Consider the following 23,415-nt stretch of genomic DNA (forward strand, 5'->3'; position numbering starts at 1 on the left):
AAAGATCAAGTAGGGTTAATGAAAAGCAGAGCTCCATGGAAGATCACATCTGAAGCACTCTGGAGGAAAACACCAGCTCTCAACCATCCTCAAAGTCTCTCCATCATTAACACACACTGCACACTTTCTCTTTGGTCTTCCCTTTCAAACAGATAATAAACGCAGGAACAGAAGATCTCACTCACAGGAGTTATCTCTGCATCCAGAGTCTAACACGTACAGATCCAAACTCTGGAACAGCATGAGATTAGACATTCGTGAATCGGTGCAGTGCATGTAAGAGCTACACCAAAAGGGACACCTAAAACTGTAAAGGATCACACCTTAGCACACAGCAAGGACTACATGCACACACACACCACAGCTCCTCTGTCCATCCACCATCTCGCCTCTGAGACATTCACACTGAAGGACAGACGAGCAGGGGCATAAATAATAAACTAGCAAAAGAGAAAAGGCTTCAGTTTCCATCAGCACAAAAGAACAGAAAGAACAGAAAGAACACATGCTGGATACTTTGTTGATCTGATCCACCGGTAGAGTTCCACCTTTCAAAGAACAAGATAGGCTGCTTCCTGATTCACCAAAAGGTGCATTTGGACCAAGAGTCCCGGGGTCTTTTAGCCCCCAGAACTACTTTCCCCTAAACTAAAAGGTTCCTGTACCCCCATTGTTGTCTGCATTTCGACCACGGGCTGAAGTCCCGGGTAGATTGTGTAAATCAGGCCAGTGACGTATGGAGAAAACAAAGTAAATGCACTACACCACCAGACCAGTAGAGGGCAGTAAAACAAAGAGGAATGACATTCATCACAGATGACACCATAGAAGCAGACAGACAGGCAGGTATCATTATGAGCAACACAACAGTTAGCCTGTTAGCATGAAGAGACTCAGCTGGTCTGTTTTAGATGGTGCTATATTTCATCACAGATGGATTCACTGAATCAACACGTGAGAGGAGATAAGCGCGAGTAGCAAAGACGTTTCAACACGCCTTTAAAATCCTTTTGAACTCAAAAAGCCGTGGCAGAGATCGACCGGTGTTCTGGTTTAAACAGCGACCCTGTTAACTGGAGACTTTCAGCCGGATGCATCCCTCATAAAGGTCTTTAGACCATCATTAAATATCTGATGAGGATATTTTGAAATCTTAATAAAAACTAAACTAGTTTGCATTCCCAGGAACTCCCTCTGTGTTTCAACAGCTGTGTAAACTCCACAAACACTGACACGTTCAGCTGAAGGTCTCCAGTTTACAGGGTCACTTTTAAAACCGGAACACCGGGAGAGACGCATTCACGGTGGGCTGAGAGAAGACTACTGTTACAAGCTGCTAAATCAAGAGAATCACAGCTTCTTCTTTTGAAAAGTACACACACATACAAAAAAGAACGAACAAATAAAAACCAATGAAATCAAGTGAATCACAGATGTGTGTGATGTTATTGTGGATGGAGGGAGGAATAAAAACATTGAGGTTAATCTACCAATCAGACACCTTCAGCATTGCAGGCCCCGCCCCCCGAAAGTCCTGGAACCTTTGAAAAGTACTACCCCCCTGAAACCCACGTAGTTCCAGGGTAAAGTTCCTGCAATAGAAAATCTCCTAAAGACGTTTATCTGATCTAAACCTGCAGAGCATAAACTACAACTAGTCTCTAAGATGGCTGACTTCCTGTCAGGTGACTATCAGAGGTATGAGGACATGATTCTTATGCCTGCCACTTCTCGTGCATTAGGGTTCAGCCCACTGCAGGGTTAGACATTCAGGAAGTGTCCTCTCACTGCGTGGTGCTCAGTCAGAGTATAATCCGTAACTTGTGGTTTTAGAGGGAACCATCCGACACACACTTCCTGTCTGTCTCCTTGTTTTCTGTGTTTACAGTGAGATAGGGATTCTTGTTTGAGTCACCTTCTCTCCCATGAGAACCGGCTGGATGCCAAAAAACGGTCTCATGGCCATTGCTGGAATGATGGGCGCTCCTTCCTCTGCAGGACGAGGGGCGATACAGACTCCTCCGGTCTCTGCAGGGGGGAGAGAGAGAGAGAGAGAGAGAGAGAGAGAGAGAGAGAGAGAGAGAGAGAGAGAGAGAGAGAGAGAGAGAGAGAGAGAGAGAGGGTGTGCTGCATGATGCTTGATCATAAACTATGTAATGATGATAGATATTAAATCAGACATTAACAGACTTTAGTTCATTGTGATAAAAACAAGATCAAAATAAAACACAGACAGAAGTCCACAGCTCAAATGTTCAAGAGGAACACACTGAAAATAAAACATCTGTGAAGATAAACAGCAGATTTACGAGTTCATACGAAGTGGAAAAACAGGAAGTGAAGAGATTCCCAACCGTCGATGGTTATTAACACACCTCAGTGAGATACCACCCCACACCTACAAGAGAACTTACAGTTACAGAGTGATGATTCAGACCCTTCACAAACATTTAACATCTAAACACCTGAAAACATGGACGTGTGATAAGAGAGCTTCGTCTTCTTTACTCCTCTTCTTCTTCCTCTGTTGACGTTTTGTTTACTACCCGGCTCGCTCTGTGTGCAAACTATGGAGCATGCTCAGAACGCCTGAGCCCTCAGATCAAGGTGCACACATAGAAGAGAGAATCTGTCCACAGGTAGATTCACCAGAGGTCTGTTTCTGCTTTAATGTAAGAGCGGTGTGTGTGTGATGAGATGAAAACATGTGGACAGTCGTTCACATGATCTAAGAATGACTTCCTCTGGGTGCCAGTAGGGGGCGTTACATGTGTCTTCCACACGCAGCTTTAATTTCCTTTAATTTCTTAATTTATTGGGGATTCCTCCTCTTTTAAGAGAAAGAAGCAGCTGGCAGAGAGTTTAAAGACTGATTTAAAAACAACACACACACACACACACACACACACTCAGTACTCTGTGGAGTGATTGTCGAGGAATTAGGTCACACACACACACACACACACACACTGCTGTCAGTGATCCTGGACTGTCTTGCCTGGGGGCTGTTAGTGTGTTGAGGATTTGATCTTAATTCATTTTCCCCAGCACTGCAGATGTTCTGCTGCTAATCGTTGAAATTAGGGTTAAAGCTGCAGTAAAGAGAGAATCAGACGGACTTACAATCAGATCAACAGTCACAACCACAAACAAGCTAACAAACAAGAGACCCACATGAGACCGCATCTGAGACCACATCTGAGACCTCTCTCACATCAGCCGTCCTTCACTCAGCAGCACCTTCATGATCTTCTGTCATCTACAGTTTCTGAGGTCTCTTGTGTTTGATCAGGATGAGCTTCAGGACAACAAACCCTTTCACACACTCCTGAACGTCTCAGCACAGACTGCCTCTGAATGTTAACAACACATGTTTGCACTAACCCCTACATTAAACTAGTTAGCTGTAAGTTAAGAAATTACATTTTCACTCCATCTGTCCAATCAGTGCTCAGCTTTTATCGAGGCGTTTGTTCGACAGGCTAACAGCTGAAACTAACTTCAGCTAACTCCTGTTAATGGAGCAGCAGTAACACAAAGGTATGTAACATACAGCAAAGCTTTTGGATCAGGTGATAACTAAAACCTTTACCTTACTCTACAGCTGAAGGAGAAACTAACACTGAGTGCTGAAATCATCTCTGCTCGTGGAAACAGACACAGGAGCTCAAATCAAAGTCATCACACGATTCTAAAGGAGAGAACAGAGAATGCACTGCAGACGCCAAACTGACGGTAGAACCCTCTGCTCATAGTTAGAGCTGGATCAGGCTTGGACCAGCTCTGAGTTATGCTGCTATAGGCTTAGACTGCCAGGGGAACTGGTGCACTGACACACTGGGATCCTATCTCACCCCCTTCCCGCCCCTCCCCTCATCACTTACTTTAACTCTCCCTGTCCCATTAAAGTTACTAACCATAGACCTTTCTGGAGTCCCTGAGCTCCCTTGTCTCGTAGGTTCCTCTGAGCTGCCGTAGACGTTCTCCTGCTGTGGACGTTCCAGACTCCAGCTGATACGGACGTGCTGGACTCCAGCGGCAACAGCTACTACTACTCGTCTCATCACTATCACCGCTCCCTCTCTCTCTTCTCCTCTATCCCTCTTTTCAGACCCAACTGGGTCGAGGCAGATGGCTGTCTAACATGAGTCTGGTCCTGCTCGAGGTTTCTGCCTGTTAAAGGAAGTTTTTCCTCTCCACTGTAACTAGCTAAATACTGCGAGGTGTAATGCTCATGGTGGATTAAGGTGGGGTCAGACTGAGTCTTATCCTGTCTTGGTGTTGGGTCTCTGTTCATAATTTGACATAGAGTGGTCTAGACCTGCTCTGTTTGTAAAAGAGTCTTAAGATAACGTTTGTCGTGATTTGGCGCTATACAAATAAAGATTGGTTGATTGATTGATTGATTGATAGATGGATGGATGGATGGATGGATGGATGGATGGATGGATGGATGGATGGATAGATGGATGGAAGGATGGATTGATGGATGGATGGATGGATGTATTGATGAATTGATTGATGGATTGATGGATTCATTGATTGATTGATGGATGGATGGATGGATTGATTGATGGATGGATGGATTGATTGATGGATGGATGGATGTATTGATGAATTGATTGATGGATTGATTGATTGATTGATTGATTGATGGATTGATTGATTGATTGATTGATTGATGGATGGATTGATTGATGGATGGATGGATTGATTGATGAATTGATTGATGGACTGATTGATTGATTGATTGATGGATGGATGGATGGATGTTTTGATGAATTGATTGATGGATGGATTGATTGATGGATGGATGGATTGATTGATGGATGGATGGATGTATTGATGAATTGATTGATGGACTGATTGATTGACTTATTGATTGCTCCTCCTCATCCTCTGAACCAGCCTGCCTTTCAAAGTGATGCACCATGACAGCCCATGTTTAACGGAGGATTGAAGACGTAAATAGTTGGAACTGTCAGAGCTGGTGCAGCCTCTAAAACGTCAGCAGAGTGTAACTCCTCTGTTAGACATTAGGTTTAAACTCAGCTCTGTTTGATCTTACATGTAGCTGGTGTCTGACTGTCATCACATCAACGCTCTGCTCACCTTGTTTTATTCACCGTCAGTGGAAATGTTCAGACTGCAGAGTGAGCGGTTACTATACACAGCTCAGACTGTAACAGTGATTGTGTTGTGCTCCTGCTCATCATGTCAGGGTTACAATCTGCTGCAGATACCTTCTCACTTCACATTATCCCTAACGTGAGTATCAGTTACTGATGTGTACAGTATTAAGCACAAGATAGACCACGTATTTCACCGTCATGAACCAAAGAATGAACAGGTTATTTCAGCAGACTTTTTAATGATGCACATTAAACACCAGTGCCATGACTCTCGTCTGACTTCATGGAAATCCTTTTTTCTCACTTTTAGATTTTCCAAATGAGATCAGATTTGGTGCACCCATTCTCCATGTGCATTGAATTCAGCATGCCCAGTTTGGTGTGAGTAGTTATGGCGTGTTTGTCATGTTAAGCTGTAAACATCATCGTACGCCACCTCACCTGATCTGTGATCACACCGGCTCTCCATAAAGATGCTTTGAAGCTTCATAATAAACCATCTTATAAACTCTTCAAACACAGGATGCAGTTTATATCCTGAGAGGCTTTTATGAGGAACAGAATCACATGACAACCATCAGATGATCTGAGCCAATGAGGGGCTGTCTGCAGGTCCGTCACCTGATATCAAACTGTGTGTGTTTGGGTTAGTGTGTTACCATGTCCCTCACCTGTCTGCCACCAGGTGTCCACCAGAGGACATCGTCCATCTCCAACCACATCGTGGAACCAGTGCCAGGCCTCGTGATTGATGGGCTCGCCAACTGCAGACACACACACACACACACACACACACACACACACACACACACACACACACACACACACACACACACACACACACACACACACACACACACACACACACACACACACACACACAAATCTGATTGTTGAAGCCACACTGTTGTTATAATGTTAAAAACCAAAGAACTGCAGTTCTCTGAGTGTCCCCTAGTGTGTCTCCTGCATTGAGTCAGTCCCCATAGAGCCCCATCAGCAGAAATAAACATGTTTACAGTCTGGACTCTGCGATTCTAATATGGCCGCCTCCATCTTCGGGCTTCATGACACCTCTTCAGGAACAGATAGGTGATGTCCCTAAGACTGCGTCCAAGTTTGAAACAGAAAGTTGTGTTACCTGAGCCGAGTGTCCTCAGAGACGAGCGGTCGAACTTCTTCACCCAGCTCTCGTCGTACTTCAGCAGCAGACGCAGAGCTGTAGGAGCGCCATAAAACTGAGTGATCCTCAGACGCTCCACTGTCTCCCAGTACCTGCCTGAAGTACCGCACACGCACACACGCACAAACACACACACACACACACACACACACACACACACACACACACACACACACACACACACACACACACACACACACACACACACACACACACACACACAAACATACATTCACACAGAGAGAGTGAGAGAGAGAGTCAAAACAGAATATGAATTAGTTGATTTCAACATCTACAGTATATAATGAGTCACTGGATTAAATACAGACATGACTCTGTAGTGGAAGTCACTGCATTAAATACAGACATGACTCTGTAGTGGAAGTCACTGCATTAAAAGCAGACATGACTCTGTAGTGGAAGTCACTGCATTAAAAGCAGACATGACTCTGTAGTGGAAGTCACTGCATTAAAAACAGACATGACTCTGTAGTGGAAGTCACTGCATTAAAAACAGACATGACTCTGTAGTGGAAGTCACTGCATTAAAAACAGACATGACTCTGTAGTGGAAGTCACTGCATTAAAAACGGACATGACTCTGTAGTGGAAGTCACTGCATTAAAAACAGACATGACTCTGTAGTGGAAGTCACTGCATTAAAAACAGACATGACTCTGTAGTGGAAGTCACTGCATGGCAAATCAGAGTTAGACTGAGGTAGTTAGAGAGCATGGTGAAAGTCAATAACTACAAAGTAAACAGAGCCAGACTCTGTTAGTTGTTGTAATCTGTCTTCTCCTGATATCTCAGCTCAGTGATCCGTCTTCCACAACCAACCATAAAACGGGTTCATGAGTTTAGGGCAGCTCAGTGTCGAAAGGTCACATCACCTTTAAGAGACTTCTGTCGTGTTAGAGACCGACCAATCAGAGCTCAGAGGAAACGGGACGGTAAAACCTCAGAGGGGAAATAAACAGGCTCTAAAACTGGAGGTAATAAACCCACATTAAAACATCAATGAGTAACCTGACCTGGTAAACTGCTCTTTCATTACACCACCAACGCTCCAAACACCTCCTATCAGGACCTGAGGTGAACTCAACTCACACCTGAGAGGAGGAGATCCAGCGCAAATGATCAGACTTGTGTATCAGGAGGTGTGGAGGTGTAGAGGTGTGGAGGTGTGGAGGTATGCTTCTCTGTGGACCTCACCTGGGTCGGGGTAAACAGGTGTGCTCTCAAATAGGACCGTGGTGGCTCCGTTACAGAGCGGACCGTACACAACATAACTGTGTCCTGTGATCCAGCCCACGTCGGCCATGCAGCCAAACACGTCCCCGTCCTGATAGTCGAACACGTACTGCAGGACAGACACAGAGAGGAGGAGGTTAACACCACTCTGCTTCTCTCACAACAACATGAGAAATATGCTTCTTAAAAAAACATGTTTATAAACCTTTACCGAAAAAAACACACAAAATGCTCCTTTAGATTTAGTTTCTTGTATTTCAGAGGATTTCTGTCATGGTTTGGTTAGTTTAGTTCTTGTGTTTCATGCCTTGGGTCCTCCCCGTGTTTTTTCTGGGTTAGTTCTCCTTTGTCTCTCTTCAGTGATCCATGTCTCTTGTTGTGTTTTCTTAGTCTATTCTTGTCCTTGTGTTTCCTGTTTTATTTTGTAGTTCTGAATCCTTGTGTTTCCTGTTTTATTGTGTAGTTCTGAATCCTTGTGTTTCCTGTTTTATTGTGTAGTTCTGAATCCTTGTGTTTCCTGTTTTATTGTGTAGTTCTGAATCCTTGTGTCTCCTGTTTTATTGTGTAGTTCTGAATCCTTGTGTTTCCTGTTTTATGTTGTAGTTCTGAATCCTTGTGTCTCCTGTTTTATTTTGTAGTTCTGATCCTTGTGTCTCCTGTTTTATTTTGTAGTTCTGAATCCTTGTGTCTCCTGTTTTATTTTGTAGTTCTGAATCCTTGTGTTTCCTGTGTTATGTTGTAGTTCTGAATCCTTGTGTTTCCTGTTTTATTTTGTAGTTCTGAATCCTTGTGTCTCCTGTTTTATTTTGTAGTTCTGAATCCTTGTGTTTCCTGTGTTATTTTGTAGTTCTGAATCCTTGTGTCTCCTGTTTTATTTTGTAGTTCTGAATCCTTGTGTTTCCTGTTTTATTTTGTAGTTCTGAATCCTTGTGTCTCCTGTTTTATTTTGTAGTTCTGAATCCTTGTGTTTCCTGTTTTATTTTGTAGTTCTGATCCTTGTGTTTCCTGTTTTATTTTGTAGTTCTGAATCCTTGTGTTTCCTGTTTTATTTTGTAGTTCTGAATCCTTGTGTTTCCTGTTTTATTTTGTAGTTCTGAATCCTTGTGTTTCCTGTTTTATGTTGTAGTTCTGAATCCTTGTGTCTCCTGTTTTATGTTGTAGTTCTGAATCCTTGTGTTTCCTGTTTTATTGTGTAGTTCTGAATCCTTGTGTTTCCTGTTTTATGTTGTAGTTCTGAATCCTTGTGTCTCCTGTTTTATTTTGTAGTTCTGAATCCTTGTGTCTCCTGTTTTATGTTGTAGTTCTGAATCCTTGTGTCTCCTGTTGAGTTTTACGTCATGTTCTTGTGCGTTTCCCTCCTCTTTTGATTCCCCTCATTGGTCTCACCTGTGTTGATGACTCTGTATATTTAGCTTGTATATTTAGCTCCTGTTTCCCCTGTCCCTTGTTGTACATTGTTGGTCTTCTCTGTATTCTCTCTGTGTTTCTTTTGTTTTTAGTAAGTTTTGTTGGTACCTTTGGTTTATTCAAACCTTTTTATTTTAAAATCTGCACTTGGGTCCTGCTTAAAGCTAGGGTTGGTAGTCATGGAAAACTAGCATGAATTTGAATGTAGCATTTCCTCAGGACTCCGTCTAACCCCTCCCCCCCTCCCCTTGGAGCTCCTCCAAAACGACGCCCCCGCTCACATGCACGAGCGCCGCTGATTGGCGACCATATGATGGTGACTGATTGAAAACCGGTCCTCAGCACATGGTTTGTGTTTTGCACTACGTCAACTCATGTCTCACTCAGCGGTACGAAAACACTGACACATTCTCATAGTGAAAGTTAAAAACACAAACAAACATGAAATGTACGCTCTGCAGGAGGCGGGCAGAGTGGCAGGACGTGATTTGATTGGTTTCATCATTTGGCTCCTGATGGCAGGGATTGGTTGATGTTTTCCCAGGTTTACTCCGGCTGTAGATAGCAGCTTTTTTTACCTCTTTTTTAAGAACACATTATGTGTTGATTACCATCAGGACATAAAGATCATTTTAACCAGTAGAACAAAAAGTGGATCTAAATCTGACTACCAACCCCAGATTTAAGTCTTACCCCCGTCATGACAATTTCTATGTAGAGCTGTTTGACATGAAACACAGCAAACTCACATTTTGTCTCCACTCTGTTTTCCTGTATTTCTGTCTTCATCTGTAATTTTATTCATAAATGTCAAACTCTGGGGCGCTGGTGGACTAGCAGTCTAAGCGCCCCACTTATAGAGGCTGTAGTCCACGTCGCAAAGGTCAACGGTTCAACTCCTGGCCTACCGAACATTGGCTGCATGTCTTCCCCCTCTCTCTACTCCCCACATTTCCTGTCTCTCTTCAGCTGACCTGTCAATAAAGGCGAAAAAGCCCAAAGAGACGAGACGTGCACAGAGACGATGGCACCACTCACTCTGCAGGACGTCACTACAGTCGGCCGTCTGTACTGACGTCCTGCAGAGTGAGTGGTGCCATCGTCTCTGTGCACGGGGAGGGTTGCATGCTCAGTCTGGTGTTGAGCTGGGAATGTGAAGTTCTTTTGATCAGAACCAAATGGCTGAAGAGTCCATGTGAGGAGCTTAGCAACGTCAGCCCTCACCTTCTCTCTCTCTCTCTCTCTCTCTCTCTCTCTCTCTCTCTCTCTCTCTCTCTCTCTCTCTCTGTGGCACTGTGTCCCGTCCTGGCGTTCACCCAGTGGTCCTTGTCTTTTTGGGATAAAGCAGCTTTTGTCTTGTTGTTTCATCCAACCAAGCAAGGAGCCAACCCCCCGCACCCTGAGCCAATAAGCTGCTTTAGAAATTAGCACTGATAAATATTTGGCAGTGATGGAGCTGGGGGTTATTATGGTTTATGTTTTTATTCAATTATCATCATAAACAACAAGTCAATCCCTGCAAACACACATGCAGAGGGAGCAGATGTTTCTGCCTGTCAGTCAGGAAAAAGCTAATTTAGAGATTTGGCTCAGATTTGGCTGCAGGGCTGCGTCCTCTTCATTCTCCTCCTCTTCCTCGCTCTGAGGACAAACAGCAGTGTTTCTGTTCGGCCTGTTGTGCAACGGCTTCCCTTTGTCTTCACTCCCTCATTAAAACCTCAACACGCCCTGATCCACAGAGAGGAACAGCTCTGATGATAAACAAGGACACTCACGAGGAGGAGGAGGAGGAGGAGGAGGAGGAGGAGGAGGAGGAGGAGTCTCACTCTCACCAGCACATTCACAAATCTCCAAACTTTCCTCCAACAGTGGAAGAGAAACACCTCACAGGTGATCGTACACACTACCTGTGTGACCTGCTTCAGAAACACGTGTGTACCTGGTGTGTGAGAGAGGCGTAGAGCAGGTATCCAGCCTGTGTGTGGACGATGCCTTTAGGTTTCCCCGTGCTGCCCGACGTGTAGAGAAGAAACAGCAGGTCTTCACTGTCCAGAGGCTCGGCAGGACAGACGGACAGCTGACGGGACATCTCCTGTTAGACACAACATCAAACTTTATACAGCAGCTCATAGTGTTACTGATACTACTGCTCACTGACGGGGTGAGGAATAACACAGAGTAGTACTAATGCAGATACTTCTACTATTAATGATACATCCACTTCTAGTACAACTCCAATTCAAAAATGCTCATGTTAAATTTGCATGTTTCAAACAGTCAGAACAGAGACAACAGAACACCTGGAGGAACATCTCCTGCTACTGAGGTTAATGATCAACAGGTGAGTCACATGACTGAGTCTAAAAACTCCAGAGAGTAGAGTCTCTCAGAGGGAGAGAAGAGGTTCAGCACTCTGTGAGAGACTGCGTGAGCAAAGAGTTCAACAGTTTAAACAGAATAATGTTCCTCAGAGTAACAAAGAGTTAGTGGATTTCATCGTCTACAGAACAAAACATCATTACAACATTCCACAGAGAGAAACCACATATAAACCTGATCCAGAAGCACGGAGACTTCTCTGGACCTGAGCCTGTTTAAGATGGACTGAGGGTAACTCCAAAACAAAAATCTAGACAGCCCAACGTACAACCCAAATGCTGGAGAGAATGTGGCAACAGTATGGCAGACCACAAACACATATTTGGGGTTGTCCGGTTATTAAAACCTTTTGGGAGGATGTCCATAGAATAGCCAGAGAAGTCTTGGGCTATGATTTAGTATTTTCTTTTCTGACTTTGTACCTGGGAAACATGGACTTAAAGTTACCTAAAAGTGATAGATACCTCTTGAAAATCTTTATGGCGGCAAGCAAGAAGGCCATAACAAGGCGATGGCTCTGTAGGGATTCATCCACCACCAATCAGTGGATAGACATCGTGATAAACATCCAAAGCATGGAGCATATGACTTACAAACTTAGACTGCAGAGGGACAGATATGAGACTTTCAGGGAAAAATGGAATACCAATCTCACACACAGAGGTGATAACCTAACTTACATTTAATATACTTTGATCTATGTAAACAATGTTGTTATTGCTGTAGTTTCTGTCCATGAATATGCATCTCCAAGCTGTTACAGTCAGTACTGTTGTTTTTGTTGCTCTGTGAACTGTATGTATATGGGACATACAACTGTAGCTACTTCCTACTAATGTATTATTATTATTATTATCATTATCATTATCATTATCATTATCATTATTATTATTATTATTATTATCATTATTGTTATTATTATTAATAATAATTTACATTTTTTTTATTTGATTTCATTTTTTATTCATTTATTATTCTACTTTGTGTTTTTACTCTTTTCTTTCCATGACTTAGTGCAACAGAGCTGTGGTCTATCTTGTATCATAAAAAATGTTTGAAAAATAAAGTATACATTTATTTATTTATTATTTTTTTTTGAAGATGGACTGAGGGGAAGTGGAAAACTGTCCTGTGGTCTGATGAAAATCTGACATTCTTTTTGGAAATCATGGACGCTGTGTCCTCTGTTCTAAAGAGGAGAGGGACCACCCGGCTTGTTATCAGCTCCCAGTTCAAAGCCAGCATCCCTGATGGTATAGGGATCATAAGAGTCCATGGCATGTGTAGCATCCACATCTGTGAAGGCTCCATTAATGCTGAACAATATCTACAGGTTTAGGAGCAACATATGCTACCATCCAGACAATGAAGTCTTCAGGAGGACCTTACATATTTCAGAAAGATGACGCCAAACCACATTCTGCACGGATTACAACAGCATGGCTCTGTAGTAGAAGAGTCCAGGTGCTGAACTGGTCTGCCTGCAGTCCTGACTCGTCCCCCATTGAAAACATTTGGAGCATCATGAAACTAAAATCACGACAGAGGAGACCCTGAACTGTTGAGCAGCTGAAATCCTCTATCAGGCAAGACCGGGACAACATGTGACTTTAAAGTCCAGAACGTGGTCTCCTGGGTTCACCAACATTCACAGAGTGTTGTTAAAGAAGAGCTGATGAACAGGAAACATGTCTCTGTACTGACTGATTGAAACATGTTGCTGGAATCAAATTTAAAATTAGCAGATACTTTTCACAAAACTACTACTATTAAAGCAACTACTAGGACATCTTCTACAGGACCTTGTGCCTAAATGAAGTGGATCAAGTACAGTAAGTATGACTGAATCAGGTACTGTGAAACAGTGTCAGGGGTCAAAATCTAGTCTAGTGGATCTGGTTCTTGAATCAGGTTTGTGGTCCAGGTGTGTGTCAGACACTGGTTTCACCTCTTCCAAGGCGACGTCCAGATCTCCCATGACAGCTGGCGTGTCCGTCCTCTGAGACACGAACACGTGTTGGACCGTCGGGCAGCTTTTCACCGCTGCGTCCACCGTCTGCTTAAGAGGGATACGCCGCCCGCCACGCACACCTTCATTACAGGTGACCACGGCTTTACACTGAGCTGTGGACACCACACACACACACACACACACACACACACACACACACACACACACACACACACACACATCAGGTTTATTTATGTACACCTGCAGCCTTTTGCCTCGTTTTTGCATGAATCATTTAATTTTGTCTGTAGGAACTCATCACTCTCATCGTAGTATGGGAGGTAGAACCTTCAATTATCAGGCCCCTCTCCTTTGGAATCATCTACCAGTCAGGGTCCGGGAGGCAGACACCATCTCTAATTTTGGGAGTAGGCTTCAAACTTTCCTTTTTGATAAAGCTTATAGTTAGAGCTGGATCAGGCTTGGACCAGCTCTTAGTTATGCTGCTATAGGCTTAGACTGCCACACTGGGATCCTATCTCACCCCCTTCCCGCCCCTCCCCTCATCACTTACTTTAACTCTCCCTGTCCCATTAAAGTTACTAACCATAGACCTTTCTGGAGTCCCTGAGCTCCCTTGTCTCGTAGGTTCCTCTGAGCTGCCGTAGACGTCCTCCTGCTGTGGACGATCCAGACTCCAGCTGATACGGACGTGCTGGACTCCAGCGGCAACAGCTACTACTACTCGTCTCATCACTATCACCGCTCCCTCTCTCTCTTATTCTCCTCTATCCCTCTTTCAAGACCCAACTCAGTTGAGGCAGATGGCTGTCTAACATGAGTCTGGTTCTGCTCGAGGTTTCTGCCTGTTAAAGGAAGTTTGTCCTCTCCACTGTAACTTGCTAAATACTGTGAGGTGCAATGCTCATGGTGGATTAAGGTGGGGTCAGACTGAGTCTTATCCTGTCTTGGTGTTGGGTCTCTGTTCATAATTTGACATAGAGTGGTCTAGACCTGCTCTGTTTGTAAAAGAGTCTGGAGATAATGTTTGTTGTGATTGGGCGCGGTACAAACAAAGTTTGATTGATCTCATGGTCTGACAGCTGACACTTCTCCCACATGAACTCTGCTTCCCTCCCTTCATGCTCTGCTTCTCCTGCTGTTCAGCTGACTGTGAAAACACCATGTTTGGGTTTGTAGTCACACTGTTTCCAAAACACACAAGTCCTTGGACAGCCAGTCTGACCTCCAGAGATCAGCCTCAGCTCACAACCACAGAGAGCTCACTTTGAGTCTGTGTGTTAGAGGGCCGAGCAGGCGGAGCACACATTCAGTCTGCCTCAGCTCAGGTTTAATTCTGTCCTGTGAGATCCTGCTCTAAAGGCCCGGAACATGATAGAGGTGGAATAATAATAGAAGTGAACAGCCCCCCTCTGTTGAAGCTGGAGAAACAGAAATCTGTGCAGCTCCTGTCCTCTCTGAAGGTCTGAAGGACGTGCAGGCACGCTGACTTCAGTCTAAGTCTCTATATGGTCCTGTACCTGATCCAGCTCTCTGTCTGACTCTGCCATTCCCTGCAGCTTCCACGTGACGTCACTCATTAACTTAAAGAGGAGCTATACGATCATCATTAACTCTACTTGCATGAGCTGTTTTTCTCTTTAGTCAGTACTGATGGATGAAGGGGCCAAGCAGACCGGGATCTTCTGTGATAGACTAACTGACCAGTACCTCATACAACCAGACTTCAAAAAGCTGAACTATCCCTTTAAAGGAGACTAACAGCTTGGAGCAGCTGCAGTTCCCATCCTGTCCACTGGAGGCCGTCCTGATACACGTCTTAGTGAACCCCTGTAACATTAAACAGACCTGGGTGTAATGTGACTCACCGTCCTGGATCCTGCCTGCCAGAGCCTCTGAGCTGAAGCCTGCAAACACCACCGTGTGCACTGCCCCAATACGTGCACACGCCAACATGGCCGCCACTGCCAGCGGTGACACCGGCATGTAAATGGCTACCCGGTCCCCTTTCTGGATCCCATGGCTCTTCAGGGTGTTGGCGAGGCGACAGGTTGTCTCCAGCAGCTCTCTGTGGACAGACCGCACAACACTAAGGATGATGATGAGGATGAGGAGGATGGTGATAATGAAGATGGTGGTGGTGGGGATGACGATGACACATTTTAATTTCTTGGTTCTTAAGCTCTTTTTACACAGCTGTGCATGTTCATTTTTATATGGTTTTAAAGTGATCCATGTACCCTCAAACAGTCTTCACTGGGAACAGGTGTCTACCACACACAGGCCTCTACACTTCAGGTGCATTTGGACCAAGAGTCCCGGGGTCTTTTAGCCCCCAGAACTACTTTCCCCTGAACTAAAAGGTTCCTGTGCCCCCATTGTTGTCTGTGTTTCGACCGCGGGCTGAAGTCCCGGGTAGATTGTGTAAATCAGTCCAGTGACGTATGGAGGAAAAAAAAAGGAAATGCACTAAACCACCAGACCAGTAGAGGGCAGTACAACAAAGAGGAAGACCATTCATCACAGATGACACCATAGAAGCAGACGGACAGGCAGGTATCATTATGAGCAACACAACAGTTAGCCTGTTAGCATGAAGAGACTCAGCTGGTCTGTTTTAGATGGTGCTATATTTCATCACAGATGGATTCACTGAATCAACACGTGAGAGGAGATAAGCGCGAGTAGCAAAGACGTTTCAACACGCCTTTAAAATCCTTTTGAACTCAAAAAGCCGTGATCGCAGAGATCGACCGGTGTTTTGGTTTAAACAGCGACCCTGTTAACTGGAGACTTTCAGCCGGATGCATCCCTCATAAACGTCTTTAGACGATCATTAAATATCTGATGAGGATATTTTGAAATCTTAATAAAAACTAAACTAGTTTGCATTCCCAGGAACTCCCTCTGTGTTTCAACAGCTGTGTAAACTCCACAAACACTGACACGTTCAGCTGAAGGTCTCCAGTTTACAGGGTCACTCTTAAAACCGGAACACCGGGAGAGACGCATTCACGGTGGGCTGAGAGAAGACTACTGTTACAAGCTGCTAAATCAAGAGAATCACAGCTTCTTCTTTTGAAAAGTACACACACATACAAAAAAGAACGAACAAATAAAAACTAATGAAAGAAAGAGAAATCAAGTGAATCACAGATGTGTGTGATGTTATTGTGGACGGAGGGAGGAATAAAAACACTGTGGTTAATCTACCAATCAGACACGTTCAGCATTGCAGGCCCCGCCTCCTGAAAGTCCCGGTACCTTTGAAACTATACCCCCCTATCAGGGGCTTTTTAGGGGGGAGATTATCTAGTATCTAGGGGTAAAGTTCCTCCGGTCGAAAAACGCCTTGCCTGTACTTTATACGAGAGTTTATATTAGTCCCAGTGCTGCTACAGGTCCTCCTCTCTCTGGCTCTTTGACTCTGGTCTTGATAAAGACAGTCTGAGCTGTATGCCTACAGAAGGTCTTTGTTGAATATCAGTGCAGGTTTCTGACAGAGATGATTACTGTGATAAGATAAGGATAAGGAGGACATGCAGAGAGTACAGATGGCTTCAGTTTAAGACAGCACTATATCTAGATAAGAGAAAGATCAAGGGAGGACACAGGTAAGACAGCACCACACACTGATAAGAGATTAAATCATGTCCATCCAGGGAGGACACCACACTCTTATGTGACTTTTATCTGTGGTCAGATCAGGCAGGTGTTTGTACCTGTAGGTGACCTTCAGCTCAGTGCCAGGCTCGTCTCGCTCCCAGATCAGGGCCACTCGGTCCGGATGTCTCTCAACATGGACGTCCAGACAGTTCACTGACAGAGAGAGAGAGAGAGAGAGAGAGAGAGAGAGAGAGAGAGGGGGGGGGGGGGGGGCATTCTTCAACATTTTTGACCTTAACACTTTACTGTATACTTAAAAAAAGCAATACTTTCATTAACATGTGGATTGTTGTGTATTTCTTCATTCGTTAAAAACTACTGCTGAGGAAGACAATCGTGTGCAGTCCGAGGCATTTTTATTGATGGGAAAATAAAGTGTATTGTATCCTGTTGTGTTGCTTCACTTCCTGTCATAAACCATGTCTTATCCTATCACACTGTATTCTATCTTATTGTATTGCAGTCTGGCCTGCTGTAGACTTATCTTATCGTTTGTATTGTTTGGTAACGTATTGTTCTGTTTCGTTTTGCATCATTTAGTTTAGTTTCGTATCATATCACATCATATCATTTATTTTCCTTCCTGTTCTGTAACTATTGTTTTTTATTGTCTCTTTCGTTTCGTTTCGTAACATATCGTGTCGTTTCGTAACATAACGTATTGTAACGTTTGTGTCGTATCATTTCACATCCTATTGTATTGTTTCAGTTCATATCGTATCTTAATGTATCACATTGCATCGTATCATTTTGTTTGCTGTTTTACTATTTCAAATCCTTTCATTTCCTTTCATTTTGTATCGTGTTGTTTTGTTTGGTATCATATCCTTTTGTTTCGTGTTGAATCGTGTTGAATCGAATTGTATCTTTTGTTTTAATCATTGTTTTGTATGTTATCTCACCTTTCATATCGTATCTCATCATAACACATTGTATCGTTTCTAAATGCATCTTATTTCTTATCGTGTCATATCCTATAATTACGTGACATTTCGTTTCATATCTTTTTGTATCCTATCATTTCAGTTCACATCACATCACATCACATCATTTCAATTCATATTTTACTGTTTCCAATTCTTTCATATCCTCTTGTTTGTATTCTTTCATTTCCTTTCATTTTGTATCGTGTCACTTTGTTTTGTTTGGTATCATTTGGTATCATATCCTTTTGTATCCTATCATTACAGCTCATATTGCATCATATTGAATTGTATCATTTCCTTCCCTTCCTGTCCAGTATCATCATTTGTATCTCTTCGTTTTGTTTCGTACCATATCGTATCATTTCGTAACATAACTTAATGTAACGTTTGTGTCGTATCGTTTCACATCCTATTGTATTGTTTCAGTTCATATCGTATTGTAATGTATCACATAGCATCACATTACCTCACATTGTATCATTTCATTTTGTATTTTACTGTTTCAAATCCTATCGTTTCCTCTTGTTTGTTTTCTTTTATTAGGGCCCGAGCACCGATGGTGGTTGGAACCCTAAAGGCTGATTTATACTTCTGCGTCTCCCCTACGCAGCAGGGGCTGACGCGGACATGAGCCCCACATACTTGTGCGTCGATGTGTCTGTGTCGCGCAGCAACTCTCCTCCGAAACGCCTGAGGGCAGTGTGGTCTCTCTGATAGCCGATCTCCTACTTCCGGCCCGCTACGATCTCTGTTTCCTTTTCCACAGAGATTCAGAGCGTGTTCTGTTAATCTACAGCTGATACATGTTGCTGTTTATCATACAGACATGATTACATGAAGAATAGAGAGGAGGAGATGAAATACACGGCCGATGTGTGGCCGATGTCCGGGATCCCGGAAGTGCTGTGAATGCGGGAAAGACAAAGCCGCCGAGCGGACCAATCACAGGGCTTGCGGTCCGCGTCGGCTCTACGCGGAGTTACATTTTGGAGGAGGTGCACGTCAGCTACGTGCGTAGGCCTCTGCGTAGGTACGGGAGCTACGCGGACCTACGGCGTAGGCTACGCCGTCAGTTCGACGCAGAAGTATAAATCAGCCTTAAGGGTTTCATATTATAGGAGATTGCAGTTTTGGACCCCTGAACGTTAATGAAAGCGCGAGTATTTTTGCACACTCATCGGGCCTGGTGAAAATTGCAAGTTATTATAGGTCTTGCAAAAAAAAAATCTGTAGCGCCCCCTAGAGGTAAAAATAACACCCTACGCATCGAGATTTTTGAGCTACATGCATGAAAAATCTTACATATATTTATGGCATCAGGACGCACAAAAAGGTCAGTAGCACCCATATTCAAAACTCAACAGGAAGAGCGCCACCTAGCTTTGAACATGAAAAAATGGGCCAAAATGGGTCCGTGCAAGGGTGCATACTTTTGCTAATTTCTCCTAGAGCTTTTCTCCGATTCAGTCCAAACTAGACACATTCTATAGTAAACGCATTGATGATTAAAACAAAGTAAAGGCATTCCGTTCAGACGAAAGATGTGGGCGTGGCAGGCTTTGGGGCGGGGCATAAAAAAAAACACGTCAGAAAATGGAATTTTGTGACTTTAAAATGCACATAATTCCACCTCATCCAACACACTCGTCAGTCCTGCGACATTTTATGGGTTTCGCAAAAAAAGTTGAAAAAATGTGCTCACTAGCGCCCCCTACAGTTTTCAAAAACCCCTCCACATAGGGGTTATTTTGAGCTACATTCTTGAAGAATTGTATGCATATTCATGACATCAGGACGCACAAAAAAGCCTCTTGCACCCATATCCCAAACTCAACAGGAAGAGCGCCACCTAGCTTTGAACATAAAGAACAAGGCCAAAATAAGGGTGCATACTTTCGCTATTAACTTCTAGAGCTTTTCTCTGATTCAGTCCAAACTAAGGGCGACCTATAGTAGACACCTTGATGAGAAAAAATTATCAGAACAAATTTTGATCAGACAAAAAATGTGGGCGTGGCAGGCGTTGAAGCGGGGCATCAAACGCACATACAGCTTTGAATGTGAAGAATGACGCCCAAATAAGGGTGCATACTTTTGAGAGCTCCTCCTAGAGTTTTTCTCTGATTCAGTCCAAACAAGGCACATTCTATAGCAGACAGATTGACGATTAAATTATTGTTAAAGGAATTCTGTTCAGACTAAAATTGTGGGCGTGGCACACTGTCAAGTTTTTAGGTTTTCTTGGCAATCTGCCAAAAACTTGGAACATTTGCACCACCTGAGGCAGTATATACTCTCAGATCTTGCTTTCGCATCGCGTGATGGCAAATATCAGGCGACGGTTTACATGTGGCGGCGGCTCGCGTAGGCGGCGGCTGCAGGTGTGCGAGGGCCCGTTCATCGCCGCTTGCAGCTTTAATTTCATTTACTTTTATATGGTGTCGTTTTGTTTTGTTCCGTATCCTATTGAATCGTGAATCGAATTGTATCTTTCCTTTTAATCATTGTTTTGTTTTGTTTCGTGTCTTATTGTACCTTTCAGTTCATATTGTATCACATCATAGCGCATTGTATCTTCTGGTAACATATCTTATTTCTTATCGTATCATACTGTATTGTATTGTATCACATCACATCACATCGTATCAATTCGTTTTGTATTTTACTGTTTTGAATCCTATCGTATCCTCTCGTTTGTTTTCTTTGGTTTCCTTTCATTTTGTATCGTTTCATTTATTTTTGTTATCATGTTTCTTTCATATCGTGTCCTATCATTTCATATCATTTCATATCATTTCATATCATTTCGTATCTATCCTTTTAAATCTGATCATTACAGTTCATATCGCATCATATCATATAGCATCGTTTCCTGTCCTTCCTGTCCCGTATCTATCATTTTGTACTGTTTACATTTAGTTTTGTAACAAATATTTTCCATTGTTGTCGTATCATTTAGTAACATTTCATTTCATTATAGTAAAGCATAGTATCTTATAGTTTTGCATCTTATCTTATCAAATGCTATCCTTTCATGTGGTATTGTTTTGCATCCTATAGTATCCTATTGTATCACATCTCACCTTATTATATGGTATCATGCCGTATCATAGCAAACTGTGTCATGAGGTGTCTTTAACTATCTCATCCGATTCTTTTGAATCACATCTCATAACATGGTACTGACCCTTGTCATTTACAATCATGTCCTTTTAAGTGCTATAACACCGTGTCTTATGTGATCATTTCATATCAGATAATATTACATCATACTGTTTCCTGTTCAGTCCAACCCCATCCGATCACGATGCACTGTGTCACATCCTACGGTATCATATTGGACCTTATCAGATCCTAGATTACTGAATCATGTCTTATCATATACATCCTAGTGTATGTTATGGAGTTTGTAGCCAGAGAAGTGAGCAGATTGTAATCTTAAAGATCAAGATGAATAAAGTTATGATCAGATAAAGAATGATCTTTGTTGTGTTACTGAGCAGGAGGTTGAAGACTCAGATGAAGACTAAAGTGTTTCAGTTCAGTGTGTGCAGGAACTCTCTGCTCTGCTGCAGAAAACAAACAGGCTGCGGGTCAGTAAGTCCCCCCTGTTGTTTCTTATACTGTGCCGCAATCATCCCCCTTCTCCCTGCTTATGCTTCAAACAGTACATGTCGTGTTGAAGAGCACCATAAACACACGTTATCATCTCTGTGGTGTTGAAACTGGCACATGATCCTGATGGAAACTGTCTTCATTTGTACCCTGATTGAAAATTAATCCTAAAATGGATTTAAGGCTGAAGATCCTGTTTAGTGTCTCACGCAGCAGGTTTATAAAATAATTTATGTAACAAGAGAAAATCAGATCAGATCAGATACAATACAAGTAATCCAACGTCTTTATTGGAATATTATTGGATTATTATCAGAGACAGAAAAACAACAGAGGAGGATAAAGACACATCACCCTCACTGCAGAGACTCTTTATACTGACAGGCTGTATATCTCACCTCTCTATGTTAGTCTCTACATGTTTATCATTGCTGCCATTAAAACATGTTATTAAAAAACTGTAAACTGTCTCTCAATAAAATTAGTTACTTCCTGTGTTAGAACCAAGCGACAACCTCCAGTCTAAAAAAATGAGTCCAATGAGGAAGTGCTAAAAACTGCAGTTCATCAAGGACCCGGAAGTACCGGAAGTCACATACACACCAATTCAATGAAGACGATCTTTAAAGGAGAAATAAACATGTTTACAGTCTGGTTCAAAAAACGAGTGGAGTCTGGATAGCTCATTTCTCTATCAGCACACACTGTACGGGGTGAATTTATTCATAACACAGCAATTTCAAAGATATTGAGATTACTAGTCTTCCAATGAGAGGCACAGCTGACTTGATTGACAGGCAGGAACACTGTAGCTGTTGGCTAGGAGGCTCAAAGCCCGCCTCTTTACGTCACAATCGCTCAACAGCAGTAATATGGCTGCCGCCGGCGATTGGCCTCAAAACAGCTCTTCAGAAACAGACGGGTGTCATGGTGAGATGGTCCCTCTCCATCTAAGTGTCTTAGGTCTCTCTCTCCTTCTCTTTCCCTGTCCCTTTGTATATCTTTATGTAATCTTTCTTTTACTTTCTCTTATTATTTTTTTTGGCCCATCTAGGTGTGCACACCCTCTTTTACAGAATATGATATTAGCTGTCAATAAAAGATAGGCCAGAGTTCTGAGAGGGATGGTGATGGTCTCATGCACACAGTCACAAGCACAGAAGAAAAAGGTTTTCTTTCTTTTCTTTTGCTGCAAGAATAAATTGCATTCATATTTGACAGTTTGTGACAAACATGACACAAACCAGAAATATATGTGCAGACAAGAGAAAGAAAAAAGAAAAGAAAAAAAAAAAAAAAGAAACAGACGGGTGACGTCACGGATACTACGTCCATATTTATACAGTCTATGGTTAGAAATGATGCTCAAGTGTAAAAACCTGCAGTTCCCTCAGTGTCCATTAGAGGCAGTCTCCAAAAGCCACAGAATCCCCATAAAGCTCATAGACTGTCATCTCACTCAGCTGGAAGTGAGGCCGCCACAAAAGCTGCTCCCCCTAGTGGCTGGCTGCAGTATAGGTCAAAAACTCCGTCTCCCCCATTCATTTGAATGGGGCTGCAATCAACTTTAAAAAATAAATACACGTGGTACAAATGTTTCTCCCATCCGTATGCTGTGGTGATATGTAGTTAGTATTTGACTGTTTTGTGTTCAAGGCCTCTTTTTTCTGAAGAGTTTCTTTTTCATTAGTTATTAGAGGTTAAAAAACAGGGTTTTACTTCTGGGTTTCCTTTGATTGACAGCTGCCGTAGAGAGACTTTGCAGAAAATGTACAAGATGGCAGCGACACTGTCCATATACAGTCTATGATAGAGCCCCATGTTCAAACGTCCACACATGTTTACAGCCTGGTTTAAGAAACAGTCTGCTGTCTGTTGCTG

The 23,415-nt window shown here is 43.0% G+C and overlaps 2 protein-coding genes across 2 annotated transcripts in view; one reads left to right on the forward strand and one right to left on the reverse strand.

Annotated features, from left to right (window-relative positions):
- The window catches only part of LOC117811230 (NACHT, LRR and PYD domains-containing protein 3-like), a 574,987-nt gene that overhangs the window by 390,881 nt on the left and 160,691 nt on the right, over positions 1-23,415 (forward strand).
- LOC117811233 (acetyl-coenzyme A synthetase 2-like, mitochondrial) overlaps positions 1-23,415 on the reverse strand; it is a 42,633-nt gene that overhangs the window by 15,694 nt on the left and 3,524 nt on the right. The window contains exons 2-9 of the mRNA XM_034681396.1: positions 17,050-17,146; positions 15,196-15,395; positions 13,304-13,479; positions 10,916-11,068; positions 7,531-7,678; positions 6,274-6,411; positions 5,804-5,896; positions 1,916-2,028 (exon numbers count right to left, since the gene is read on the reverse strand). Coding sequence (XP_034537287.1) covers positions 1,916-2,028; positions 5,804-5,896; positions 6,274-6,411; positions 7,531-7,678; positions 10,916-11,068; positions 13,304-13,479; positions 15,196-15,395; positions 17,050-17,146 — 1,118 coding nt within the window. The remainder of the gene's footprint in view (positions 1-1,915; positions 2,029-5,803; positions 5,897-6,273; positions 6,412-7,530; positions 7,679-10,915; positions 11,069-13,303; positions 13,480-15,195; positions 15,396-17,049; positions 17,147-23,415) is intronic.

Source organism: Notolabrus celidotus, chromosome 4 (genome assembly GCF_009762535.1).
Source record: "Notolabrus celidotus isolate fNotCel1 chromosome 4, fNotCel1.pri, whole genome shotgun sequence".
Classification (NCBI taxonomy): domain Eukaryota; kingdom Metazoa; phylum Chordata; class Actinopteri; order Labriformes; family Labridae; genus Notolabrus; species Notolabrus celidotus.